We start from the raw sequence: 22,619 nt of genomic DNA, 5'->3' as shown, positions 1-22,619 counted from the left end.
TTCTGAAGGATCTGATCGGTATTTGCAGAGTGAAATCATTTTAAAATATGTTTATCAAAAATCATCAGTTGCGGCAAACTGATGATTATCAAAATATTTTTTAAGTGCAGTTACCATTAAAGACATTAAAAGCTCTTAAGACTTTCTGATCTAATCTGCAGAAACACTACACTATAAGTGCTGAAACATTGCAACAGCTGAGACTGAAAGAACAATAGACAAGTAGAGACGGTTGGAGGGTCATCTTGGGAGCTGGCGGGGTTATGTAAAACCCTTGAGTGTTTGCTCTCAGGGGTACCAAGTAATGTGCCAGCTTGCCATCCAAGGCTAATGTTGGGTAAGATTCATACAGACACCCAATTGTTCCCATCATGTCGCCTGCCATCCCCCTAAGATGACTTGGCAATTCCGTTGAGGCAGACAAAACCAGATTAAGGACTAGAAAAGTTTTGCTGTCCTTCACATACAGAGGGTGTACTATGTGTAGTGATATTGCCAAATGTTGCAGAAAAGTTGGTGCTATAAGCTGACGTTTAAGAACATTTAATCAAATGGGATTATAGGGAACTTAGACTTAAGTGTTTAATGCAACCACCATTTCTCAATTTCTTTTGTTGTATTTTGGGCTGCTGCACAAATCTGAGACAAATTGTTTGTTTACCTCTTTTTCAGTGGCGTTTATGTTTGGAAAGTGTTTAGAGCATTCCACAGTTGACATTTTAATGCCAAGTCAGCACAGTGTAGACATGACTATCTCCTCCAGAGTTTTGAGGAACCAGCTGTAGTTAAAAAAAGGCTAAAATTGTCAAATCACCGATTTAATCATGACACTGCATAAAACTGGGTGTTCACATTGGTATCCTATTGTAGATATCTATAGATTTATTTATTTTAGTGGTTGCATGCTACTTCAGGTTTATGATGTTCAGTGCTTCTTAATTATGTGGTGTGTCTTTATAAAATAAACTCTAAAGTGTAATTAACTTGAAGGCCTTCTTATACAAACCAGTAACTGTCAATACGTTTCAGTACAGTGTAGTGCTCCTATGTCATACAAGCTTGTTTCCCCCCATTGCTCCTACTACACATACAAACACACAACCTCTGTCAGGTGTCTTACATCAGTATGCTGTGAAGTCATTATTGAAGTCTGAAATCTAATTTTCCAGTAGGCATGTAAGTCACCAAGAGGGACAGGTCAGTGCATTGGACTGAATAAACAGCAGCACAGAGATGTTGAATCTCTTTGGATGTGCTTAACCTCAGCTGTCAAATGCTGATCGAATAATGCAGGATTCAGATGTGCATGCAAATACATATATGCAGACAGCGAAGTCAGACTGTACAACCATGCTTTGTCTTGCTGAGGCAACCCAGTGGAGACTTCTGCCATATCCCACCAAAGCCTTCTCCGAGCCTTAGTGCATTCTGCTGTTGCTTCACTGACCCGTCAGCTGCATTTTTCCTTACCCCCCCACCCCCAGAACCACATACAGTACAGCATCTGCCTCCCAGGGTTTCTACAATTGTTTTGCAAGCTGTGTTGCACACAAATTGAGCCCTCCCATCCAGCATCTACAGTACAAACAGTACAAGTTTTTAGAAATTCAAAAAAGGAAAAAAGTAAATGTTAAAACTTAGTACCGTTTTATCTTCCATTATTCAACTAAAATCCATCCACTTATGTTTACTATTTGCTGAGGGCTTAGTCATTCATCGTATGTGAATGAGGTTAATAAAGATTCAGTGCTCCTCCACTAATAATAGCTTACATTACTTTTTGTTAATGCAGGAAGTGGGACATGACCTCACCACTCTCTCGGTGTCTGTTTTTTCTGTATCTGAATAGGAGTAGCAAAAGCTGTAACTGTTTGCATTACCGCAGGTTGGTAGTACATTGATAAATATTCAATCGGGTAGTTTTTTTGTTAACAAGTGGGCACTGTTTGCAGCCAAATCAACTGAGAGGCACCGCTCGAGTATTGTAATAACATGAGTGCTTCTTCGGTGTATGATGAATAGTAGGTATGATGCTTTGCTTGTCCCCGTTGATGTGTGTGAGTAGGATGTCACAGGCCACAGAATGATGTAATGGGTAGCAATCACATAGACAGTGAGGCAGTCCATCAGCAGTACTGAACATCACACATAAACCATCACCACATCAGGCCAGTCCAACAAAACATCCCTTCCCTAATCTTGTGCTACGACTGCCAAAGCATTGGTTAATATGTTATAATCTCCTGATGTTATCTCCTTAGTTGCAAACACACACATTGACCCAGGATGATGGTGCATATCGCAGGTCATGCTGAGATTCTCCAGTGGCCTTTTCCCCATGGTCTGTGCAACAAATATGATTCAGCAGTACTAAGAGACTTCTTATTCATATAAGAGCATGTTGAGTGAAGTCAGGCCAGCATGTCATCATGACCATCAAATATCAGTGTCTCAGCGAGTTTTACCTACAGTTATTCAACATATGCATAGTGGTGCAGGGAAATAGTCTAACTTATAGTTGTTAAAAAAACAATACTTTGGGAAAAATTGGGAACAGCTAGATATTAGTGTAGCTTTAGCACACATAAGTTTGTCCTTTATTATTTAACACCTTTTTTTCTGATTCTTTAGAACACTTTACACTTACAAAAAAACATGCTATCACTCTTAAATCTGCTTTATTTTGACACTTTTGTTCAGGTTTAAAGGTTGCTAAAAACTCCTTACTTGACCACTACGAATGTAATGTAAACAAAAATCTTGTCTGAAGACTTAAGTATGATTCTCCAAATCTAATTCTGTTCTTTAATATATGCCTGCTTCAGACCACAGAGCACCACTGCTGCTTTAGTGTTTTGTTTTGTTCCATCTTTTCCTATCTGTGTAGGGTTCTCTATCAGCTGAGCACAGCTCCTCCCACCAGTATATGTCAAACACTAGCCCACTGCCATTCATTTTCATTATGCTTACATTGATTTTTCTATGTGCTAACTTCACTAACAGGAATGGGGTATGAAATTGAAAGCTGGGAGACTCTGTGTTGGATAGGGAACATGACCTATTTACCCACCCACTTCCATCAGTTGACTCATGTCCCCTGTCATGTCATTTTCAGCTTAGTCAATCTGTTCCTCCTAACGCTTTTAAGTAAACTGAAAAAATCCATCCTAATCTGACACCGTGCACTCACACTGGCATGTTCACATACATTTGGATCTTTTGTAAACACTATAATAATTTTAATAATAATTGGGATGCCATAGAATTAGAATCCATATACAGTACAGCCATTCATCACTTACTGTATACACGACAAGAGCCATTCTTTTGATCTTTCCTGTCTATGAACCTTAATGAGGCTTCATGACACGTCACTGCACCATAGCTTCCCCCCAGGGAAATGAAAAACCAAGACCTTTCCTGAGGACATGTATCAGGTGCATTAGAAACCCAGAGTGTGTGGCCAGACTAAATTGAGCTTCATATTGTTCACATCCAGTTCACTGCACTGCACATTTGACCTCATTGCATAATGTTCAGTTATTCTTGATGCCAGTTAGTGGGGTTTTCTAAGGACAGAGACCTGATTAATGCTAAAAAATCTCCTTGCAGGCAAACTGACAGATAGTGAAATAAAAGATCCTTAATAACTTCTAGAAAAAAGTGCAAAGAAGGTGGGAGTGTACATTGAAACTGGTATACACAGAGCTGCGAAGGAAGGAAAAGAAAAGAGGGACGTATGAACACAAAACACAGTTACAAAATAAAACTTATAAAAACAGAGACAAGTTGCCACAAAATGACAAAGATACAGACAATTATCAGTGTTCTTCCTTATTAAAAAACAAGACAAGAAAACATTTTTATCTCAAGTAAGAGTTAATCTTTTAATTTATAAATCAAGACACGATATTAAGTATAAGTGTAGTTTTAGCTTAATCAATAGAAATGTTTTTGCTTTCATCATCTTTTTTTAGAAAGAGCCTATCCTTCAAGAAAATAAATGTGTCTAAAGTTAGCAACTCTTAAAAGAAGGAAGCATGACCTTGTGCTCTGCCAGCCTCTGAGCATTTCTTTGTGTCTCCATCAGTAAGCAGACAGTTTAAGCCAGCCGGTGTCTGAGATGATGCTTTTAATCATACTCCATCCTCATCCTTGATGTGTCGTACTGGAGAAGAAATATGTAGGACAACATCACTTCACTTACAGTATTCTGGGACTAAGACTGCTCCTGCTTGATGGGGTATAATTAGCATGAAGCTATTTATACAAACTTTCAGAAACTCTGCAACATACATCCTTGAGTTCTCTATATCCTCTTTCAGACACGCGCTACTCTCTATTAATCGGCTAAAAAATGTCTGGGTTGGTTTCATATCTCAATGAGCACCATGGTCACTGTTCCATAGAAGTAGCAGTTAATAATATACTTGTGTTTATCCAACATGTAGTATGAAAGCTGTAAAACTCATGCTCTATAAGTCACTTTATGCAATGTGCAGTTTTGCTTATTTGGGAAATATCATGTATGTACAGTACTGTGGCTCACCCATCGCTTTAGAACATGGGTGAAGCCACTAATATTGCATATCCCATGTTTGATACCAGATGTCCCTCTTCACTTTGACAGGAGCCCATTTTCAGGGTACTGAAGGGGAGATTAGCTGAAAGAAAATCAAAGTGTTTTAGTCATTTATTTTCTCTCCATCTTCTCATAGCTGTCCCACCATGATGGATATTGCCCAAGGGCTTCGACTGACTTATCTCACTATGATTCACCCATGTGGCTGTTCAGCCATCCGTTCTGGCAAGGGAGCATCTCCTGCACTTGATTCCCTCCTCCAGCTAACTCCTGTTGTGATGCTGGCAAGGACAGATGCTGGATTTTGTTCTGATAACAGGCATTTAGAGACTCCTATTAGTTTTGGCCAGCTAGAAGTATATTCAAGTTGATGCGCATCTAAATCATGGTGTATAATCTTATCTTCCTAGTGCCCTGCCTTAAATGGTTAACTGAAAAGCAATGTGGAGTTTTGTATTAATGAAACTAAAAAAAGACTTGAAAATAATATATGGTATTTTATATTAATCTAAGCCTGTGATTTGCTATGACCTTGGTCCTCCACATTCCTCTGGAGCTAAACTTTATTCCATATAACCTGACCTGAGTGCAGTTTATTAAATGATTATTGTATTTTAGCTTTATTTTTGTAAGAGCTTCTGCAGTTTTAACATTCACATTCACATTGCTTAGTACACAGCAATCTGTCACAGAAGCTTTTAAGAACCTCTCCTTTGCCTACGGCAGTGTTAGTTATGATTCAGCCATAATTCACGTGGGACCTGAAAACTGCAGGGTCATGCAATGCATGACTCATCTACATACACTGCACAAATATGTGCCAGTGTAAAACATAGATGCTACATTTCAATTTACATTTTTCATAAGCAAGAATTAAAGAAACATCCTACTTTGCTGCAAACCTGCTTAGAGCACCTTGAGGGTCAAATAAGGCATGCCAGAGCTGGTTAATGAGTTTTTTTATTGGCATGATTTAACTCTAAGGTCTTCAGGGTCTGTGACTGGGAGATTTTTTAGCATATCATCAGCAATCATTCTCATCTTTGAAGTCTGAAAAGAAGTAAGGGTAAGAGGACAAGAAAACTGGAAGTCTCTTTAGCTGATCGTTTCATATTTACATATGTGCTGAAATAATGAGGGAACATTTGCCCCATTAGTCATCCAGAGCAGGATGCTGCTATTTCTTACACTATGACAGAGATTTTGCCACATCATTACAGCCTAGGAATCTTTACACACATATTTTACACACATACACTCAGACTGGAACATAGGCTCACATTTTGAGGCACAATAGGAGCAAAGGTCAGAGAACATGAAAGCCCAAAGTATGCTCCCAGCAAAAGCTGTCACTTGTTAATTTGTCTAAATGTAAATTAACAAGTGACAGCTACAGTCAGGGATGTTTAAACAGATTCAGCAGTGTATTCTTTGTCTTATTCTGAGTTTTTTCTTTATAAAGTATATCAAACATCTGTAAAGGACATGTTATGTCTAAACAAATATATAAACTGTCACACATTGAAGAGGATTTTTAATCAGGACGTACTATACACCTCAAAGTCAGTCATTTTATTTTTATAAACTTAAGCATTGCATCCTTCCTAAATTGAATTAAAGGCTGTAATTGACTCTAAAAATAGAATGTTTCTTCACTACAAATAAAACAACTAAATGAGTTAAACACTCAGTAAAAAGCAAAAAGATGGCCAAATCTCTGTGCTGTTTGTACCGTCACAATGGCAGTATTTGTTATATTCAGTAGCTAATATACTTTAAATACTTCATTAAATAACAGCACTAATATCAATGTCATATTGTTTGAAAATCACAATTACAATCTTTGTCTAATTTTATCCCTCACGTTTAGCTGCAAATTCTCAGAACGCAAATAAACATCTAAATGATGACAATTACTCAGGAGTGAATCTCCACATCTATCTGTATTGCTTTCAAACAAACAGGCACAAAGTGTCTGGCAGATGCTCAGGTCCTATGTCTCACTGCCATATTTAGCTTCCATTGATATACGAATTAGAATTATTTTCCTGTCACTTGGGTACAAAAAAGCTTAGTAGTCATCTGTGTGAGAGAAAATATGGCAGCGCTAATCAGCAGATAAAGACTTTGAAGATGGTTGTTGTACAAAAGGGGAGAGGTTAGCTGACAAATGCCAGGCATTCCGTCTGTTCCTAATTAGCTTTAGCATTTTAAAGAGAGGTGGAGATGGAACTGGTGATTTAATGAGGAGCAGACTTGGAAAAAGCTCAGAGATTATCTTATTAATGCCTTTTAGATGTTTAAAAATATATATTTTATCGTATTTTCACTCCAGCTAAAAACAAACATGCCTTGTCGATTAATGTAAATTACTTAAAGACAGTGAAGAAGAAGTATTTGGACTGTGTCACCATTTTTTGTAATTTTGTGTCTGACTGAGGTGCAGACTTTTTTTTAATTGCATCAACTGTTTAGGAATTACAGCCACTGTGGAAATGTTTTAGCATATAAGCTTGTGAAAAATAGATATTGGCTCCCATGGTGGGGCTCTAGAGATGATCCTGAATCATCCACAGGAAGAAATAATAGATTGTCCTCCAGTTTCAGTCTACTGACTCCTTGGTTTCATACAGTGAGCACAGCCCTCTGGTTCAGAAAGAGTTGGAGAGATGACGCGATTATTGCTATGGCTCTGCCAGTCACCCATGACTGAGTTGTAGAACCATGCTCTACTGAAATATTGAGTGAATGATAGTTTCTGTAAAACCCAACCCCCATTCTCTCTCTCACTGTCTCTCTTTCACACACAGGCACACACACACACCCTATTGCGTATGTGCGGTCTCCATGGCAATGCGTGGTATCACTATGGCACTGGTGGCCTAGCATGCTGCAAGCTGCTGTTGGAGTGGAGTGACTGTTACCCACACGCACACAAAGAGCAAAAAGCCAGGAGAATGTTGCCAAAGAGCTAAATGATTAGAGCAGCAACCCTCTGAGCTTATGAGCCTGTTCCTGTCTCCCTTATAATGTTTCACTTAATCCCCTTGTGCTGTACAAAAAGGTTAAATATCCTCTTATTGCCATTTGAAATGGTGTGTGAAGATAACAATTTACTTTGACATTAAATATCTTGATACAGTCAGTAGCACATCGTACCATGCAACTTTGCCCTCTATTAAACACAACGGGCAAGGTTAACCGCTGCATTTTTTCAGTGTTTGCCCTTGGAGGCCAATTTCCTTTCAGAATTTGAAAAAATGATTAAGAGCTAGGTGTTATCATGACAGCCTTGGGTTATTAAAAAGATGAGATAGCTTTAATTGTTTGGTGATATTTAATAATATAAAGGTTAACACAGCACTCAACCTTGGGAATACACATGCTATCTCCTAGTTTTCCTCTGATGTTCAACCCTTTTTTGCCAGAGATGATGGAGCACTTGGGTGACCCTTTGGGTTTCTTTTGTGGTTGCTGGACAGTTACATGTATATACAGGCTGAACATTCTTTCCCCCCTCCAAGTCCTGGCTTTTAAACATCTTTTATATTTTAAATGTGTCTGTATTATAAGTAAAGCTAATATAGATATTAATGTAAACATTTACGTATATTACAGAAAATTAAAGGAAATTGGGAAAAAGTATGCTGTATGTTTTCTGTTCTAAGATTCTGGTGCAGGCAGACTACCCTATAGACTCTGCATTACTACAGTTATGACAGATACTATCAAAGTTGTATGTTTTTAGCTATTTTAAGCTATTTTCTCAGTCTTCCTTTGTGTATGAATGCATGTGTGTGGGCACAGCAGAGGCAAGGTGCCCCAGGGAGGTTACAGTAGACTGGCATTCTGGGGCACTACAGTAATTAATGTACCCAGGGCATACTGCTACACAAGCATCCAAACACACACAAACAGACAGCTTCTGTGTTTGTGTTTGCCCTTGTGTTTTACTGACTTGTCTTATTTACTGTGTCTATAGGTGTTGTTTACAGAGGTCAGTCTGTTTCTTTCTGTTGTTGAGAAAGGAAAAGATTTTGCATTTGGATAAAAGCCAGAGATTACTGTGTTATCTCCAATCTGTTGATTTTCTGACAGCATAATTCATGAGAGCAAGACATCAAATGAGCGCAGTACAGCTATATTCCACTTTTGTCCTACAAATACACACACACACACATATATACGTGTATATGTGTATATATATATATATATATATATATATATATATATATATATATATATATATATATATATATATATATATATATATATATACGTGTGTATATATATATATATATATATATATATATATATATATATATATATATATATACGTGTATATATATATATATGAAGACAGAAGTGGAATAGAGGTATATTTTATTCTGGAACATCTTTACAAACAACAATGATGGAGCGATTACTATATAACTTTATTTTATTATTATCAGTGTCATTTGTGCCACTGAACATCCCCACACCCAATCCCCCCTTTCCTGACAACCACAGCATAGCTACAGTACCTTAATACACATGTGCACATGTTCAACATAAAATATTTCTTGTCTATGTCTGTAATTCTGGTGTTTACAAAGCTAAGCATTTCAAGTGAGGAGGAAGGAAATGAAAGGAAATATGAAAACTGTGCAGAATTGATTACAACAGCCAATATTTGGTTTTGCATTGCGATATTAATCACAGTGAAAATGTCCCCTACAGCTAGCATACATTACGGTGCAAGCTGCTTTACAGATAATGACTCTCTAAAGGATATTTATTACTAATATAATATGTTAATATTATAATTATATTTTATTAGCAGTCCTATACTGTTAGAACGTGTGAGGCTAAAGGTTATCTCTAGATGATGATACGGAGCTATCTATGAAGCACATTGAAGATGGTGAATGGAAAAATTAAATACTTTCAACTCTGACGCCATTTGAGCCCATCTCTTGTAAATCAGTATATTGTAAATGAGTGTGAACAATTTACAGTTATCTATCAAAGCAATCAAACCAACTGCCTAATATGTATTGTGTAAATTTTCCTTCTTTTTCTGAAACAGTTCTCAATCAATTGGACATGGACACAGGGTTGTGGGTTTACAGTGGTTTTTGGGACTTAGGGACAGATCAGATTCTTTGGGCTCTTTAGGTTGCAAGGTGATGCCCCTGTAAATCCATCTTGTTCAGAAACTTCCAGACTAAGTTGGGATCTGGGAGGTTTGGAGGCTGGATCAATTCCTCAAGTCGCTTCAGAGCTATTTTTGTAGTGTGATGGCACATTTTCCAGCTGGGGGAGGCTGCTCCTGTCTGGGAGTGCTTTTATCATGGTGGGTGTGCTTAGTGTGCACAAATGTTCTAGTGGGTGGTACGTGTCAAACTCACTAATATCCATGTGAATTACGGTATCCAAGCTTTTATAGCAGACCATTGTAATGTAACAAGATTAGAATTGTTTCACTCCACCTCTCAGTAAATATATATTTAGTGATTCAGGGCCCACAAAATCCCTGAAATATATTTCATTAGAGCGACTTACTATGCACTCTTGATCAGTGCACTATCATCCAATTTCTAACCTTTTTTGTTTATTTGCACTCTTGACCTTGATGATTTGTTCGTTTCACCTAATTGGTGTTAGGCATTTAACTTATCTAAATAAGCTGTAGTACCTAAAGGTGTCATTTTACAATATGCCATATTGTTTGTACATAACAGTACAAGTCAGTTTTAGTGTGTTGATTCTAAATTTAACTATAACTTAAGCAGAAAAAAGAGACAATTACTGGCCCCATTGTAATAATAGTTATTTTATTGAACTATGGGGTCATGTCTGTTATAATAGTATAGACATACTCCATCTTATTACATTATGGATTTAAGTTTAGATTAGAGCTTAAGTGTTTCTCTACTACTCTATACCAAATTTAAGATTACTCATGTAGGTTTTTCCCTTAAGGGTGCATTGATTGCTCTATAGCCTGGCCACTTGCTCCATCTAGTGTTAAGAAAGCGCATATGGTCAGTCAGGGTACACTGCCCCCATCACTCAGGTTGTAGTTGTAGTCACTCTGCTTTCAGTTTAAGGCCGTTTGCGATCAAGTCACTATACACTGTATTTTTCTGTACTTTGGCTCATATTAAATGGTATAATCAAACCAATAGACCATGATTCGTGGTTTGCACTGAGAGAAATGCATACTGCAATACTGAATAACAATCCCATCTTATATTTGGTCAGCCTCAGTATTACTGGGCATTTTGAGAAAGGAACAGTTTCAAGGAACTGAGTGCAAAAACGGACAAAAATATACTCTGTCTAATGTGTACTGTTGTCTCTGTTGAATGCTTATCGATATTTTTCCGTCGAAAGTGGACAGGCCTGTATAACAGGTTTAGTCAATGCATTATCGGATCATTTTACATAATTTTTTGTAATATGAGAACAGTCTGCACTGCCTCAAGAAGGAAGTACAAGCTTAGCCTGCGTTTTTTTGTTCATTTGTCTTCAATCTGCTCCCCCCTCGTCCGACTTCCCTCCGAGCGGAGCAATACATTGAATACACGTATGCGTTTGGCGCTCAAAAAAGACCTCTAAATTAATCTTTAATGAGCTTTTTCGAAGCCATAATAGCCTGTCGCTAATGTCCTATAACGATCTTCCTGTTGATGGCCACGCCTCGATGCTTTCTCTTCCACTACGCCTCTGACAGTTGTCTGACAATGGTTTGAACTTTGCTGAATATATCGTCTACTCGCCTTCACTTCACCACCCAAGGACTGCAAGTATCCAAGTCACTGCTTTGGCTACGCTGTTGACAAAATATGACTTTTCCCTTGAGAAAATCTGTTTCAGGTAGGCTGCTTATTTTGTTTTAGAATTTATGCTGCTTTAAAAAAAAAAGAAAAGAAAAGAAAAGAAAAAACAATTATCTTTAATTATTGGGACAAAACTCGTATTTATTTCTATCTTTTTTTTATGAAAGTGTTTCTAGTAAAGTCAGTTATTGTGTTTTGTCGTCTGGTCCATTTGGTCCATTTCTTTGTATTCTACTGCGTTTAAGTTGCTGTCCATGGTGCTGAAGTGGAGAACGCTCCAAAAACAACAACAACACACACAAACAAAGAGTCTGGGGATCTCATCTTCACTTATGTACTTCACTGATTTTATCTTGTTTAAACAAACCTTTTTCAAATGTAGTGTTTTTAAGCGCGTTATTTTCAGAATAATAAAAAAGGAGTTATACTCTGTCGAGCTTAATTCTAAATGCCTTTCAGTTGATTTTATTGCACTTCTACTTCGCCAGATTTTACACTTAGTTATCCGCAAGCTCATATTTATTTAACGCTAGTTATAAACTTGACGTGTGTTACTGGTCTCATTTATAAAGCAGTGGATATAAATAAAATATCAATAACTTTTTTTTTTTACAGTTTTGTTTGAGAACTCTAGATGGCAGCATTGGTTAGTCTGTTAAATATTCTCAGTAAAACAACGGACGCTGTGAGTCAGGTGACAAGTTGTTTTCAGCTTTAGTTTCCAGACTACGTTTTTTTTTTCCTGACACTACGTTTCGATTTTCATAAAGTCAATTCATAATTCACCTGTAGCACCTGTAACATTAAGAAATAGAAAATTACACCACGATGATGGTGGGAAGGGATTTAGATTAGGGTGATTTCAATTTGTTCAATTCGATGTTTAATGTTAAGTGAGGATTTATGACATTTTAAGGATGCATGTTGATGGTTAATCCACTATGATTTTGTTGGTTGAGTCTTAATACATTATTTTCATTTTACGTTAACTGAACAGTTAGGGGGTTAGGGTTATTCTTTACAGTCATCTGCACCTTTAGGCGGGCATTGGAAACAACAAATGTTTAAAAACACTACAACTTTAAATGTTTAAAATTCATATAATTCAAGTAATATGTGGCTGGGAGTTCGTTCTCACCTCAGTTTAAAATGTGGGATTTATTTTTTCACATTCTGTTTTCTCATATTTCCATAGGGAAAATGAGTTATATTGGTAGTTTTTATTTTTTGAGTAACTTTCTGTCCACTTCTGTCAAGTGAAATCAGAAAGGTCTGTGATGTGCTCTCTCTCTCCATCTACTCGTTCTCTCGCTCTCGCTCTCTCTCTCTGGACTTTCCGCCCCCACATGTCTACATACCTTTCTCCTAATATGAATTATCTCTACTGTAAGTCAAGCGTGTGTGAGTGTGAGCATCTTTTTGTGCACACTGACTTGGTCTGTGTCTCACCAGTTAGACTCCCCGTCCTCTCCCTCCTCCCCACTGCTCATTCTCTTGGTTGTAGGTGGGATGCTCTCGGTAGAACAGCTGAGTTTGTGGTTGAGCCGGTCTCGGATACTGACCCAGAATGAGGGAGCTCCTGCTGTTACCTTGTCTTGCTTCGATTCAACAAAAGAAAGAAAAACAATGGAATCTCTGTTGTGATTCGTTTACATCATCTGCGATGTCGTTTAAAGAAGCGGTCTGATTCTTTTTCTCGTTTTTTTCTTAACAGTAGCAGCTACAGCAAGAGATTAGGGAAATCAGATAACGAGCATTGCACACTCCCCAGGCGTCTGCAAACAGGTGTTTCCATCCTATGACTGCGCACCGAGCTTCATTCACGACTACCATGTGTGCGACCATGTAGTTTAGCGGAAAACTGCTCACAAAACTGTATTTGTGCGTATTTGTTGTGATGCCGAAAAAATGATACATTCGGAAGACGATGTAATGTGCTGTGACCAAAGTCTTTGTACAGCTTCGGATGGAACGTTTGTTTTTTTCCCTTTTCGTTACGTTTCACTTTTTTCTCGAGGCTACAACGGACAGTTTCTGAAAACCGACTAAATTAATGATCAAAATGATCCATGTGGACATTATCTAGCCATCTTCGCTGCACCCCTGGGACTATTTCATTTTCACTATAGTGCACTTTGAAAGCTCTACAGTAGCCTATATTTAACGCATCGTTGTTGTTGCATCGGATTTTGGACATTTCCCCTCAGAATCCAATCTCTTGGATTCAAAGGGGGTGACATCTTTCCCGTTTCTCTGGAAGTTTTTCCCCCAGAGCGCTGCCAAACTGGCTATGGCGGCAGCGATTGCCAGCTCCCTCATAAGGCAAAAAAGGCAGGCGAGGGAGCGGGAGAAGTCTAATGCCTGCCGCTGCGTTAGCAGCCCCAGTAAAACCAAAGGAAGCTGTGAAAAACCAAGTCGACTAAACGTTTTTTCACGAGTCAAACTCTTTGGTTCCAAGAAAAGGCGAAGGAGACGACCAGGTCTGTTGTTGCAATTTCATCAGGCTCTCACATTTTTGATCTCTGATCATCACCTTTCTTATTACATGTGCCATTTTTTTCAGTTAAAAAAAGATATTTACTATGTACTGCTCACTTTCTCGGAAAATATGGATGACAAAGTTGGTGTAAGATTGAAAGGGACGCTTATCAAGTGTATCAACACAGAAGTCGCCTTGCATCTCAAATAATAGTGAGGGATAAATCAAATCAATCGCTCGTTGCCTATCTACTGAACTAGATGCAAAAAAGGCTTAGGTGATTAATCACATAAGACTTCACTGTCACAAATTAATAAGATTCACTGTTCCAATTCCAGTATAATCACTCCATCAAAAGCAATATAAATTTCACTCTTTTTAGTTTCCAAAATGACTGTAATACTTGGTTTCCAGGATGGCAGAACTTAAAAACAGATTAATATTCAACTTCAGATACACACATTTAAATAAGCAGGTCTCAACTTTCATTTAGAATTTTAAGCAAACCTCACAATTTGCTCCAAATAATATTTCCTGCATGCTGTTGCCAAATGCTTTGTTGTTGAAAGTTATCCAGCAGGAATAAAAGCATTGGCAGATACAGTATTGTTCAGAATTTTCTGTATTTTAGGTATGTAGTTCTACTGTGACATGTAAACCCAAGTCCAGAGTGGCCGCAATTTCTTGTATTATTGCAGTGGCCTCAAATCTTACTATAGTGTCAGTCTCCTTATGTTTGTGGGTATGACCCTATAGCCTTACAACATTCATCTCTGTATTTTCTTAACACTTTATTCTGTTCAATTCACTCATTTTCAAGTCGTTTTTTATTTCTGTATATAATTCACCTGAAAGTTAAGACGTGGTTATATAACACTTTCACTATCCTGCAGTTTTTGCATCTCTCTAACATCCAGTTTCCAGTTATCCTGTAGGGAAAGCAACGGGTGTTGTCTTTTTGGCCGGTATATGGTGCCTCATCTTTAAGGAAATGCACTATATGTACATGCAGCTGTAGAGCTAATGCATTTAGTCTCCTTTATGTCTATACGCAAAGTTTTATACCACGATTATTACGCTAGCCCTGCTTTATAGACTGAATAAACCTTGGCGCAGCTAGAGTAACCTTAGTAAGGCTGATGATCACAGTACTGAAAGATGGATGAGATGATAGGACAGCTGAATGGTGTGGTTAACAACAGTAAAGGACACTTCACTTGGGACAGTAACCAAAGACTGAAGAGCACTTAGCACTTATCAGACACTAATGTAACACAGGCAGGCAAAACAGATTTAATATTTAAAACTATTGTCTTTTAAGACCTTTCTGTTGATGAACACGGTAGTGCAGGCTTTTGCTATTCTGTAAGACTATCTTGATTCCATTTCATCTTTTTTTCCAAGTCTTTCAACAGATATTTCAGAAATCTAACGCTTTCCTTACCATGCAAAATTAGACTGAAGTATCATGCACTGTAATTCGCGGTGCTATTTGTCTCTTAAAGTGTGCCTCAAACATTTTGAGAGCATTTAATATACCATTTTTCATTGAAGTTTAGATTTTTATTAGTATTCCTTGTTACTTTTGTAGCTGTACATCTGTTGGGCAGGTCTGATGGAGTAGAGACTGACAAGAAGCATGGCTTGAGAAAGAGGGGTTACTTGCAAGAAATAATTTCAGCCATTTTAAATCACTTCTTGCCCTCAGAGCCAATTTCTTATGTCGATATTCTTGTCCATCTTTGGTCTCATCTCTGTTGTTAAGCTACTGGCCCTTAGATTTTGCAGAGGAAAGACTGAAACCATACTTTTTAAAATGTTGACACAACACAATTTGATATAATTGTAGCTCTTAATAGTTTGCCATTTAAATGGTCAGTTGAACGTGTCTGACTGCAGCTTCTTTAACTGAGGCCAGAATCTGTCTCTAATGCTGTCTAGAAAGACATAATTACCTTAAAATGTCTCTAATTCTTTTCCACAAGAAGGTGAGAGCAAAGTAAGTGAATATACTTCTTCCAGCATGTTTTTACTCATTTTGGTTGCATTTGTTCGACTGACAGGTGTCTCACAACATCGCATTCATTTGTGACTATTGCTCCTTTTTTATCTCCCATCACGTGTGCCACTCAGCCTCATTAATTACCTGTCGACTCAAGCGATTTATTTTGCTTTCTTTTATTTGTGGTTTTAATAGCTGAAAAGCTGGTGGAACACAGTACAATCCAAGCACCAGTATGTCCCATTAGAAACCTACAAATCACTTCATCTTCCACCTTGTACGTTGTGGTTTCATCCTTGTGTCCTCCTCTCTGCTCTCTACTTCCACAGAGCCCCAGCTGAAGGGGATTGTGACGAAACTCTACAGTCGACAAGGTTTCCACCTGCAGCTGCAGGCAGATGGAACCATTGATGGAACAAAGGAGGAGGACAATGGTTACAGTAAGTTTCACTCCTTTCTACAGAAGTATTGATTCCACTTATTTTTCAATCATGCACCCACTTTACCTTTTGTCAGCACTATGCTATACTATGTACTATAATTGAGGCTACACTACCTATATTCATCTTGCAGTGTGTCAAGACTGCTTCAGGTTTGTCATGAAGTCCATGTTCCTTAAACTGCTATAGGAGAGCTGATATATATTTTTTCTCCTTATTTGTGGTTTTCTTAGGCTTGATTTTAAATGCTAAACTCTAATAGTGAGCAGCATTTAAACTGTTCAAAATGGATCTTGATTTTTTTTTTTCCATTAATTTTTTCTTTGTACAGAGAAAATACTAAGTTTGTATACATGTTTCCACGTATACAAACTAAGCGGTGAAACAGTGACCCTGTTTAATTTGATCTGATCAAAATCATCCTTTTCTAAACTGAACACAGGTCATAACAGGCTTTTCACTCCTACACACTGCCTCTGTCATGAGATCTAGTTGTGCCTTACACTATGTGTGGATGCATTCCTTTCGTTGCCACACACCCACTAGCTCTTTGTTTTCCAATTGATTAAAGAGATCAATGGAAGTGGAATAGCACAGGCACTTGTCTCGTAACAATACAACAGACATTGACCAACTTTTAATTAGACGGTGGAATGAGCACTACTACCCTCAAAGATTAAAATGATAAAATAGCTGCTGAGTGAATATAATATTTAACAATGTGGAAAAAGTGTGCACAGTATTCTGTGAAACAGGATTTATTCAGTGCTGTGTAATCTCACCACTAAGTGGATGTAAACACTACTGAGGCTTTTGAATTAGTATTCATTGAGTCCCTTGGTGTTTCCAACATATAAATAGCAACTCTGTGGATGTAGGATGTTTTCTAAGCAGAACAATACCTTATAATTTCCTGTGAAGTTTGTTTCTTAAATATAAGAATACCAAGTTCCATAATACACAGAGCACACCGTACCTTAGTATAAACAAAGCTTATGAAACATCTTAAACAAACATGCACCCAAAAAACGTTGCACTTCACTTCTTACACAGACCAGCCCACCCATAATATCTGGATGGGCTCATTTTTATTAACTTATGCAACAACTGACCTGCATTATGGGACTAAAATAGTTTTGAGGAGAAAAATAAAGATTGCTGCTGAATAGGAGAAGAAGAAAGAGTGAAGCTCTTTGCACTGCTCCAAAAATAGCGTTGTTAGGCGCTGGGTGCGCTTGTCTCCATGGTGACGGAGAGCACAGTCCTCTTGGAGCTACTGGTGTCTTGTGATGGTGGGAGAGGACCTTCTTAAATGTGTAGACACACACACAGATACACAGAAAAAACAAAACAATACAAAACAAAAATGAAACCCAAAAACAAACAAAGATTTGATGTTTGTTACTTTCACTTGTTTAGAAGACCAAGTTTGTCTGTTAAACCCGGGCACAGATAAGACATACAAGTCTCACAGAATAATATGGATTTTTCCTCCCATATCATACAGTATCAGATATTTTCTTGTGTTGCATCACAACTAAGAAAACCTACTGGGAAAAACAAGCACTACAATGAGGCAACTCATTTTTGTTTTGAAAGAAGGAGGGCATTTCACGGTTCAGCATGCACACTATTGTCAGTCTTGTGTTTGCAGTAATGCATTCATACCTCATACCTCATACCTGTTTGAATCCGTAATTTTTGATACTCTAAATCCCAAAGGGCAAACTAATTGGTACGGATGCTAATGTGTAACACATCAGTTATGTCGTACACAGTCAAATCACATCATGTTTTTGCAGCTGAACACAAGAATCTTATTTATTATTTATCTAATTCATTGTGTTTTTTTTTAAGTAACCCACTTTCCTCAACCAACGAGTCACTAGTTCAACACTAATCTCACCAGAGAAGTGCTTTACACTGTTGTCACCACAGCTTCCTTTTAAGCTTCAATACTTTGTCATATTGTCATATTCAGGCTTCTCTAATTGCTGTCATGTTGCTCCCAGAATGAGTAAAAGAAAGTATTTAAAATTTGACTGTTCTGTGACTTCGTGGCTGTTAGTACGTGGAACTTAGACAGCTTGCAAGCAATTGTGAAAACTGTCCCTCAGGCCACCTCGCCCTTCTTACTCCATGTTCCTCCGTGCAGCAGGAAAGGTCTGTGAGTGGGTGGTAGACCTATCATCCTCTCCAGTGTGCTCAGGTGTTTCTAGGATTCAAGAAGTAATTGAGTTTCACCTCTCGAAAATCCCCATCAGTAAACCAGCTGGTAATCCTTCTGAAATGAAGTAGAGTGCAGATGTGTACGTGCACATCGCGGTGGGAGTATCGTGGCAGAAAACTCAGTTGAATGATGCAGTGAGAAGGGTGCAATTACAAAGACAAGAACAGCAAGAGGTTTTAGAGAAAAGGAGCCATTAAATCAGTTCAAAATGACAGACAAGGAATAGTCGATGCAATATTGAATTACACAGGTCCAAAGTCTTTATACCTCCGTAAATATTTATATCTTAAATGCATAAGCTAGAGTACACCTAAAAATACTGCAGAAACTCTGTAGTGGGTCCTACGTTTGAGCTGTATAGAACATCAATATGCACCAGACTGTAATTTTTAGGTCTTCAAGATAGAGCGTTATGATCTTTTTGAAAGCTGCAGTAATGATGATGGTCTTCCTTTCTGTGTTTGAGAGGGGATGCATCTTTAGCCAGACAAGTTAATTAACAATCTGACTTAAATATACTGCACCTAAGAATCTCACTGAGAATTGTGAGTGCATGAAAGAAAATCTATCATACAAATGCAGCATTCAGGAGCAGTAAGCAGGAGTTAGAGTTGTTAGGAGAGGAGAAATAAGCAGAAAGTCCGATTATATAATGAATAGATTAGAGAAAAAGTATGATAACTGTTGTATAACAAGGGCATTATAAACTAGACGTTACCAAAGTACTTTATGAGAGCTGCTTATATTACTTGTGATCAGCCAAGTCACCATTTAATTCATGTGTCATTTTAAATGGCTAGAAAATACACTCATGGGATGGATTATTTGAAACATGTAATAATAGATATTATAATAGCCAAGTATGTGAGCAGGTCCAAGAGTGAACAAGTCATGCATAATTCAGTTGTTTGCCTAACAACGGCCCTGCTAGTGTTTTTCTTTCCAAATGTCACCATTGCAGTGCTTCTCAGTGGCAGGCGTCACTAAGAAGACTGACAGGATGGTTGGATGTGCACCCAGAGGTCTTGCATGTACACAATCATTGTTGACAGAATGTCTTCATAATCAAATTACTGAAGATTATGGTAAATGTCTCCTGATTAATGGCTTCAAGCTCAGAAACAACAAACCTAATGGGCTTGTGACTTTTTACTCTGCAGCTGACTCAACTATACAGCACCTAAGAATCTCTCTGAGAATTGTGGATGCATGGAAGAGCATCCGCCATGCATAAACAGCATTCATTAGCATTAAGCAGGAGGATAGCTTGGATAGATGATTTGAAACATGTCAATAAGGATATTAGAAGAGACAGGAGTGTATTTTCGGAAGGATATTTCATGTGGTGACTGAAGACGGAAACAAAAATAAAGATTAAAAGAAGAGGAGTAGAGAGATAAGAAAGAGACAGAGCTAGAGAGTGACTGGTTCTGGGACTTTTCGCAGAATCAGAAATGACCTGAAAATGCAGTACAAAGTAAATATATCATGCATTGTGTATAGTAAAAAATCCAGAGAGAAGGGAGTCAGTAGTTTTTTTTATTAAGAGCAAAAGAAATAGCCTATCATAAAGCCCCTATAGTGTGCTTTGCTCTAAGGACTTTACAGATCTACTAAGTGGCTGACAAGAGGATCTATAGTAAGGAAGCACACTGACTCACAGCTCAACTGACAGAAGTTTACTTTGTCTTCTTGCGTGTGTAAATTGAAAAGTTCTTATAATGTGATAATATAAACTCTTGACACTCAAAAGGGGAAATTTAAGAGAAATGTTTTTTTTCTATGGACTTTACTTGCTTTATTTAGTACCATCAAATGTTACAACAAAAACACACAGCAGTGGCAGTGGAATTTGGGAGTGTGTCCAACAATAGTCAGTACAATAGGCGAGAAGTTTCCTTTTTTGGGAACAGAAGCAAGCATGGAGACTCTCAGGTGGACATTCATGTGCTTTCCTCTAGTCAGCCTGCGGTGTTCAGTGCCAGCAACTTATGAAATCTACACGTGCACACACACACACACACACACACACACACACACACACACACACACACTATACAGGCTAACACTAATTAGGTAGAGATATACTACACTCAGCAGCCGGGCTGCCGCTGGCTCTGTCAACCTCACAACTTGCTTTCAGCCCTCCGGTCATAGACAGGTTTTTGTATATTTGTGTGTGTGTGTGTGTTTGTATGTGGTCTATGCATGCAAAGTTATGCAAGTTTTTCTTTTTCTTTCTTCAATGTGAATGCAGAATTAGCAACACAAGAGCTAAAACAATAAACATATGGTTGCTTTCTTTGTTACCATTACCAGTGGATTCTTCAATGATTCTCAATGATTGCATTTTGCTGTACTGGCTGTGCTTTGACTACAGTTACTAAAAACAGCATGACATGTCCTCCTGCACTTGTGGCCATAGTAACCCCATTTACTGTTAGATGACATTGCTGCTGTAATATCAGTGAAACAATAAAATCATAAAACAGTATTGTAATTGGTTCACATTTACATTTTTTTTCAGTACAACTTCAAACTTGTACCAAAGTTGCATTTTTTTTTGTTATTTACCATATATGTTGTTTAACATAAGTGTACTGTTTGCAGAATAAATTTGTTATCATTTGTTTCTCTTGTCCAATCTCTTTCTAGCCATGTTCAACCTTATTCCAGTGGGGCTACGAGTTGTGGCCATCCAGGGGGTGCAGACCAAACTCTATCTGGCTATGAACAGTGAGGGCTACCTGTACACATCGGTAAGACACCTCATACTAAGCCTTACTAAAAAAAAAAAACAGAACAAAACAAAGCAAAAAATGACCTAATTTAACATTAATATAAAGTTCAAGGAGTGTGTAAGCAGGTTCAAAAGTGAAAAAGTGCATAATTCAGTTGTTTGCCTGGCTAATGTCCCTATTAGTGTGTTTTTCCAAATGCCACCGTACTGCTTCTCAGTGGCAGGTGTCACTAAGAAGACTGACAGGCTGGTTAGATGTGCACCCAGAGGGCTTCCATGCACACATTCCTTGTAGACAGAATGACTTCATAATCAAATTACTAAGAATTGTTCTTTATGGTAAAAGGTCTCCTAAATAATTAATGGCTTCAAGCTCAGAAACAACAAACCTAATGATCTTGTGACTTTTTATTCTGCAGTTGCTGCTGACAAATTATCTGTTACACATTTTGGAAATAACGTGATGAACAAAGAAGATGATCAAACCTCCTGGCCACTCTGTCTCTGGCCTGAATTTACTTTTTCACACACACAAATACAACTTAATAAATAGGTTTATGTGAAGTTGAAATCATTACTTTAAATTGGAAATTGGCAGTAAAGATAAAACCTTAAATGTGAAAAGAAAATATTGACAATGAAAAATTAGTACTGAATGCAGACAGCATAAAATATGTAGCCAGACTCATTCGCTGGTTTTGTACTTCACACAGGCCATTGTGATTTATATATTGGCTACTGTTGATTTTTTCAGAAGTTGCTATCTTGGTTAGAAAGTTGCAATCATTAACTGTATGGCTACAATGCATAGACAGACATATCAGGTAACTGGTGACAAGTAACAAACTAATAAAATACTAAAATTTCACTCACCAAAACTAAGACACAAACTTTTTAGATGACTGTAGCAAAATGAAAGCCATGAAATAAGTCACATAATCCGTTAAAATGATCCTAAAGGCACCAACAACACACACATTAAGAAGTTCACTTTAATGATCACCCCATGAAAGAGGAAACTATCCAGAGAGCCAAAAAATCTTCAGTACCTGAAGTAAATATAATTTTTTAGCACTGCCAAGCTGGACATTTCAACATGAAAGTCTGTGGACTCTGATTACCATTTGAAGAAACTAAACTGCAGGTTTTTCCACTTTTGTGTTGGCTTTTTTTTGCAGCTCTGGAGGTTTCTTTTTGGTACTGAACAAAGATTTGCTGGTGCTTTGGTGTGAAGGTTAAGTGCTGATGGGAGGGACTAAAGAAAGTTTGACAATCCAGAGATAGTTTGCATGCTGTTTACGACATACTGGGACATTTTT

General features: G+C 37.8%; 1 protein-coding gene across 6 annotated transcripts in view; it reads left to right on the top strand.

Annotated features, from left to right (window-relative positions):
• fgf13a (fibroblast growth factor 13a) overlaps nt 1-22,619 on the top strand; it is a 92,197-nt gene that overhangs the window by 53,684 nt on the left and 15,894 nt on the right. For 4 of the 6 annotated variants that reach the window (XM_005467449.4, XM_005467451.4, XM_005467450.4 and 1 more), the window contains 2 exons: nt 16,220-16,330; nt 21,216-21,319. In XM_005467449.4, the coding sequence (XP_005467506.1) occupies nt 16,220-16,330; nt 21,216-21,319 (215 nt within the window). Of the gene's footprint in view, nt 1-9,045; nt 11,447-11,518; nt 13,890-16,219; nt 16,331-21,215; nt 21,320-22,619 lie in introns of those variants that run through there. The other 2 variants (XM_005467452.4, XM_003445220.5) reach the window with 2 other exon arrangements.

This window comes from Oreochromis niloticus, linkage group LG2 (assembly GCF_001858045.2).
Source record: "Oreochromis niloticus isolate F11D_XX linkage group LG2, O_niloticus_UMD_NMBU, whole genome shotgun sequence".
Classification (NCBI taxonomy): domain Eukaryota; kingdom Metazoa; phylum Chordata; class Actinopteri; order Cichliformes; family Cichlidae; genus Oreochromis; species Oreochromis niloticus.
This window is presented reverse-complemented; position numbering and strand designations above follow the sequence as displayed.